The 6,482-nt window shown below is 38.7% G+C and overlaps 1 protein-coding gene across 1 annotated transcript; it reads right to left on the bottom strand.

The window, feature by feature from the left end:
• Positions 1-470: 470 nt before the first annotated feature.
• LOC147330671 (MICOS complex subunit Mic10-like) lies at positions 471-6,482 on the bottom strand. The gene is made up of 4 exons (XM_086292405.1): positions 6,368-6,482; positions 943-990; positions 743-852; positions 471-651 (listed from the first exon to the last, which is right to left on the bottom strand). Exons 1-4 carry the CDS (start codon positions 6,480-6,482, stop codon positions 643-645), a joined length of 282 nt encoding a protein of 93 aa, XP_086148531.1. The 3' UTR covers positions 471-642.

Raw genomic sequence — 6,482 nt, 5'->3', positions numbered from 1 at the left:
AGGATAGAAGAGATTCCTCCCAGTATGTTTTCTCCTAATCTCTGATGAAAACTGTCACAGTCATAGCAAGCAACCCAAAACAGGGCTCCACAGCAGGCCGCAGCCTGTTTGGTCTACTATGAATAAAAACCAGACTGGGTTTCTTTCTTCTCGATATCAGAAAGAGATATAGGCATCCATGACATAAACTAGCGGCTGATATGTGAATGCAAACATAGCTTCTTTCCGATTTTTCTCCTGTCAGTGCTCGGGTTTGTTCATCTAACAGTTGATCCCCTTTATTTCACCATTCTGCACAACTTTTCATCCTCCCACTCTCCGAGAGGGCTGCAGATGCTGAACCTGGCCCTCATTCCAAAACAGCAGGAGCTCGAGTCTCCCAGCTCATTAACACACAAAATTACCTCCCACCCCCAAACCACACTTCATTCTTCTCGAACATTCGCACAGAAAAACCGAGGAGACAAAGCTTTTTCCCACAATGACTTTATTAAATATATATTTAATGTTTTATAAACACAGTGTGGGCATCATTGCAGATTAATACCAGTGCAGCAAAAAAAACCCAAAAAACTCAATCCCCCCCAAAAACAAGCATTACAATAAACAGATGAGAAAGCCCTCGTCATCTTCAGTCCTTCATTACTGGTCCTGAAAAATGAACACAGAGGAGTCATGCAGCATGATGTGATCGTGTGTCACAGACCTCTGATAAACAATGAAAATTACACTGTGCGCTTACCTTAACCATGCGACCATGAATCAGATATGGTGACCTAAAGTCATGCTGGCAGTTGCTGTAGCCCATGCCCAGTCCCAAGCCTGAACCAAATGACAAAGGCCACGCGCGACCTAGCGGAGAAAAATAATCCCTGTTGGATGGCTTACTAAGAAAAGAAAAGAAAAGAAAGGAAAAGGAGGGTTTTCTGAAATAATACTTACGTTTAAAGACAATGAGCGAGAACACAATGCCAACACCGAGGCCCGTTACTGCAAAGAGAGAGAATTATTAGTGGTTTTATTAAACTACCTCCTATTGATTTGACTTTATTACTGAGGTAATGTGATCATCTCCCATCCAGCGTGAAAACTGGCCAGCTAAAAATCTGGTCGGCTGTAATGAGCGAATATTTGGTGCAGAAGTTGGAAGGTAGCGCCACTTAGCAAGACTAAACTAATGAGCAAAAGACAGGAATTAAAGGGGAGGAAAGAAAAAAGAAAACACAGAAAACAACTTAGAAAGAAAGCAAAGCGTAAAAGGGGTTTAGGAGAGGGGGAACCAATCCAAAGAGGAGAAACGCAGAGAGCAGGAGAGGTGAGAGGTCAGTGGGTGCGCAGAGAGATTGCCAAAAGTTGCTCGAACTCCTGAGTCCAGAGTGGGATCTTGAGGAGGAATGTGTTTGTGCGTTTAACTTCACCTCGCTGCAGGCCACACCACACCCAACAGCAGGCCAGCCAGCACAGAAAGCACATAAAAACAGCCATTTGGGCCCCTCCGACTCCTAATTGGATTCAGAGAGCTATGCAGCATGACCAGTGCGGCTGAACCAGAACCCTAAGACTGTTCCCCATTACACAGCTTACAAATGTCAAACAAGACCACAAAAGACTTTGCTCATCCTCTTTATCAGCACACATCAACAATAAATCATTCCTTCTGCTTCCATTTCAAGCAAAGATTTAGATGAAGTTAAGATTTGCCGTCTATTACAGCCACAGTCTTCCTTTGCTCTCCAGCCAGAGCATATTTTGAAGCCTCTTGATTTTCCACTGACTGTAATACAGTAAAAGCACTGGCAGAAACTGAGGGCAGATCAACATCTCATTTTGGCATCTTTCCTTTTGTCTTGACATCTCCAAAGGAGGGGTGGATTATAACAAAAACATTTGTGCTGGAGAAGAATGAAATACACAACCCACAGGGCTGAAAATACTCCACGTGCTTTGCCAGCAAATCAAGTCCAGAGCCTGTTAATTGGGTTGCTATTCATTTAATCATTAGCTGAAGTATTTTCTGCAAATGGTATCAATAAGTCACTTTTAATTACCCCGATTTACTGAATTTAGTTCAATTACAACTCGAGTCGTATACCCCTGGCAAATATTGTTGCATTGCAACACTGCAATTTTAAGATGATTTTGAGTGCATAGTTTCCTTTTAGAACTAATGATGATTCAGTGTGTTTGGACAGAGGCCACTGTTGAGGATCTGCTCTGCTTTAACTAAAGAAATTACTCTGCCAAACATGACAAGGTCATAACAATGTGAAATTGTAACAATATTTTCTTTTTATTCTGCAGCTCTACTCTGGACAGACCACTTGTGTTTCCAGCTTTCAGCCTGGCTGGTGGGGTGCGTTTAGGGATAGCACAGCCTGGCATCACTAGACAAACGTGCAAACATGAATTAGTCGATTTAAACATAACGCAGAAAGCAGACGTCTTTGAATCAAACTCGCCCAAAATGAGACGCGCAGTTCCAAATAGCCCGGCGTAAACAAAGTCGGGAGGAAATCTGTTTGCACAGGAGATGCATTCTGCAGCAAGAAGTGAGACACAGATTCCCACATTCATCTGGTTCACATGACAGTGTTAGCAAAGTCTACCACTCGGATTACAACTGGAATATTTAAAACAACTATTGGATAGACAGCCAGGACAGACAAAAGACTGTCTCAGCGTTAGCAAGCAAGACTGTGGACTCGCAAGTCTTGTTCATATTCTGATTCATGGATTCATGGAAAAAATGCAAATAATCTTAGAAGTGTGTGACAGACGACCGAAGACCTTAAACTACAGATGATGCAACAATGAAAATAAGGCTCTACAAACAAGTCGACACCTAGAGGGAAAAAATACCCAAGAGCTCCTGAAGGATTGCTGAGTGAATTTTTTTCTGTAATAGTTTTGCCGTCCTGCACAATACTTTATACGCATATAATAGTTTTTGCATTCCCGCTGACCCAAGCAGTCCGGTTATAATAGTAAAGTGCTCTGTAAATACAACAGAAAGCAGGAACAGTTTGACGCTTTTCTTACTCAACACTCTTTCTAAAAAGACCAATCTTGGAGAGTGCACAGCTGCTGGTTGTCAGCACAGCTGTATCTGCTCTTTCTGGTTAAAAAAGGTGAAGCTGTGGCTCATTTATGGTTGAATCTGTGTCATTGTGGCCATATCTAGATGTACCATAATTACATAAAACCTTCTTTGGGAGACGAGTTCAGAAAAACAGCAGCTTGGAAATGCACAGTTGAAATCTTAACAACCACAGTTACAAGCCCGTCTCAATCAGTGAGAACGGGGCTAAAGTAGCGCCTCTTAAACTGCAACGGTGCGGACTCGCGTCTTTAACAGCTAAAGCTGAGGGTGCACGGACATGTGTTGAGGCACCAACCATGAGCAGTCTATTATATAAAGTTTTAACCAACCTTTATGGATCAGAAGACAGACAAACTTTTTTTTTTTAAAGTATGCAAAATGTAGTGGTAGGGAACACAAAAGCACCCCTGGCAAAATAAGCATCGGTTGGATATTTAGGGGTTTAGTTTGAAATGAAGCATTTATAAAATGTATTTATGCTGAATCACTTTTAAATAGCTGCATGCACACATAAGTCTTCTTGTTCCAACAATGTGATAGTGTTTCTAGAAATGACATGAATATTCACTATTAATGGCTGTTCTCATTAGCATTGTTTACAAGTTCCTCAAATTAAATACTTCATGTCCGGTAAACACCGTTTTTCCTGACTATGAAGAGGATGACGGCTCTTTTCTTAACACCACTCTACATGAAACTCAGTCCCTTTATAAAAAGAGCTTGATTTATTCAACTTGTTTTCATCACAGCTGTAAGAAAAATGTGATCTTTAGCTACATTTTGAGTCACAGTTCCCACTCTCTACTTTTATTTTGAAGCAAACATTATTTTAAATCATGCAACAGATTATCTAAATATTCTGAAGCTGTGAGAAAAAAAATAGCATTATGTCTCGCTTTATTAAAATCCTGGGAGTTCTTAACACATCAAGGATAGGATAAACACATAAGCTTGAATGAATATAAATGTAGGATCAGCTAAGCTATTTTTTTAACAACCCCCTGAGCAGAGCATGTACTGCAGTGTTTCTCTGGCTACCAGACACACCTTGGCACAGCTGGCAATTTGCTCCACTGAGCACGAAGCAGTGCCACGATGCAGATGTTTTCCTCCCAGCAAGATTACACATTTTATTGTGCTAAGACTGACGTCATTAGGTGTATCTTTGAACAGATGTTTTGCCAGTCTAAGTGTTTTAGTGCTGGACCAACACTGAACAGGATACCACAGAAGACCCCATGGCGGTGTGCTCACTGTAACTCACTGGTGGTTCACCAGCAGTGACTTTCACTGAGGGCCAGAGCCCAGCGAAGAAAGTAAAACATCTATAAATTTCAATAATGCTCTCACTGTGAAAGAAATCCCTGCTTGTGTTGTTGCATAACTGATGGTTCTGGCAATTTAAGCCTGTCTGCTGCAAACTGTTCAATAATGTGTATTGTTATTTTGCCATGACATTTATGGATATTAAATATCAAAGAGATAATGGTGAAAAATGAAGCTTTTGTTAAGTCAACAAGTAGAAGAAAGACTTGCTCATTCACGCTCTTCTCTCAGTGCTTCACTTCCTGCTAATAATGGGCTAAATTTATCTAATTAAAATAAATAATATTAAACAAAATTACATAAAATTGTTTTAACAATTAGCTCGCAAAACAGTGAACTAAAAATGAGACTTTTCCCCCTTTTTACTCTGAACTGCATGCCAACATTTTTCTTCGTTCAAAAAAAGAAAAATGAAAAAAAAAATCTTTACAAACATCTTTACACTACAAATATGAAATTCTTAAAACATCTGTTTTTGATTTTTGCGTAAACTTTAACTGCCAAATGAATGCCTGGTGTGAATAAAGATTCAAGTTCAAAAAATAAATAAAAACCAGTAAAACTAGTTCAAAGGTCACCTGACTACACCTCTTCTTTTCAGCGAGCCTGACGTAAAGCGCAGATTACAGTAGTCTTAGCAAAGCAGCGGAGAAAATAAATTAAAAAATAAATAAATAGAACAGAGCCCATATAGCCTGACCTCCACAACGGAAAAATAAAAAACAACAAAAAACAGCAGTGCAATAAACCAGGTGTACATGCAAAAAACACAGAGGCAAAGAAATGAGGTGTTCATATTAAGATTTATATCAAACGTATATACAAAAAATAAATGTTATCTGCTCCCTACAGATTACAACTTTAAATGTTTGTATACAGACACTGATGTCACAAACCTGTACTTAGATTAACTGTGATAAACAACTATGTTATTGTCATATAAATAGATATTTAAGGTGTGAAAAAAAGACACTGATAGATTGTTAACTAGCATTTACAAAACCAAATAAACCAAACAAAATTGTTATTTGGTTGTTATCTGACAGAATGACCATAAAAAAAACTTGGTATTTTAACAGGTTCTTTTTAAAAATGTCCTTTTGTTTTTTCTTTAAGTTTACTCTCAGTTTCCAGAGCAGGCTTTCTTGTGTCAGTTTTGTTTTTATTATTTTTCCTGTTATTTTTTTAATTTAATTTAAAAAATTTATTATTAGTGTATAGCAGAAAATCAGTGCAGGAATTACATAAAAAAAAATACACTTTCTGTAAGTTGTTGACTGACAGTGTTGTAGACACCCAGAGTCTCAATAAACTGATCCATCAAAGCCTCGTCAGGAAAGCTGAGAAGTTTTAAGTAAACTAACAAGTAATATAAATAAGGATACTACCGCTTCGTTTTTGTTTTGTTTTATTTTAGTTAGTTATTTCCCAGGTTCGCAGAATTGTTTTAGGTTGTTTTAATTTCATTTCATTTAAAACATTTTTATTAGTTTTTATTAGTTTGTATATCCCTTCTGCAACTGCAGACATTGCTTGGTTTTATAACTAAAATAAATTATTCGGTCCTTATAATCGCTGTAAGATACTGATTAAGGCTGCAAGTAGTGGAGAAAGAGCAGGTAGATCAAGAGAGTCCAAAAACAGATAAATTAATCTGCTTTAGGGCGTGACTTCGCACACTTTCCCACTCAAACACAGGTAATAACTTCCACCTCGTGGCTATGTCTGCTTTTTTATGATATAGTACTACAGAGTTAACAAATATTAAGTTTCATCTGTACAGCAGACAACTTTGACCTTAGTGTCACACTAAGGTCCAGCTAAAATGACTTCTCGCTCGGCTCTGACCTGTAGTGCGCCTTATTCTCCAGGTTTCACACACAGCCAAGTGTTTAATAAGAGCAGCAAACAATTACACTGCGTATATAAAAAGAAATTAACCTGTTTTCACCGCTGTGTCAGCAAGGCAGCGGTCCCACTTCCGCGCGTGTTCGTCTGCCATGTTTTCTGCAGTCAGGAAGATCTCGCGAGAAAAGCATGAAGTCACATGACTCAT

This window comes from Aulonocara sp. 'chitande type north' Nkhata Bay, linkage group LG5 (assembly GCF_057382095.1).
Source record: "Aulonocara sp. 'chitande type north' Nkhata Bay isolate Kocher_YH1m ecotype deep benthic linkage group LG5, A_spYH_male_GT1.1, whole genome shotgun sequence".
NCBI classification, from domain to species: Eukaryota; Metazoa; Chordata; class Actinopteri; order Cichliformes; family Cichlidae; genus Aulonocara; species Aulonocara sp. 'chitande type north' Nkhata Bay.
Note: the sequence above shows the minus strand (reverse complement) of the source record. Positions and strands in the feature narration are given on the sequence as shown.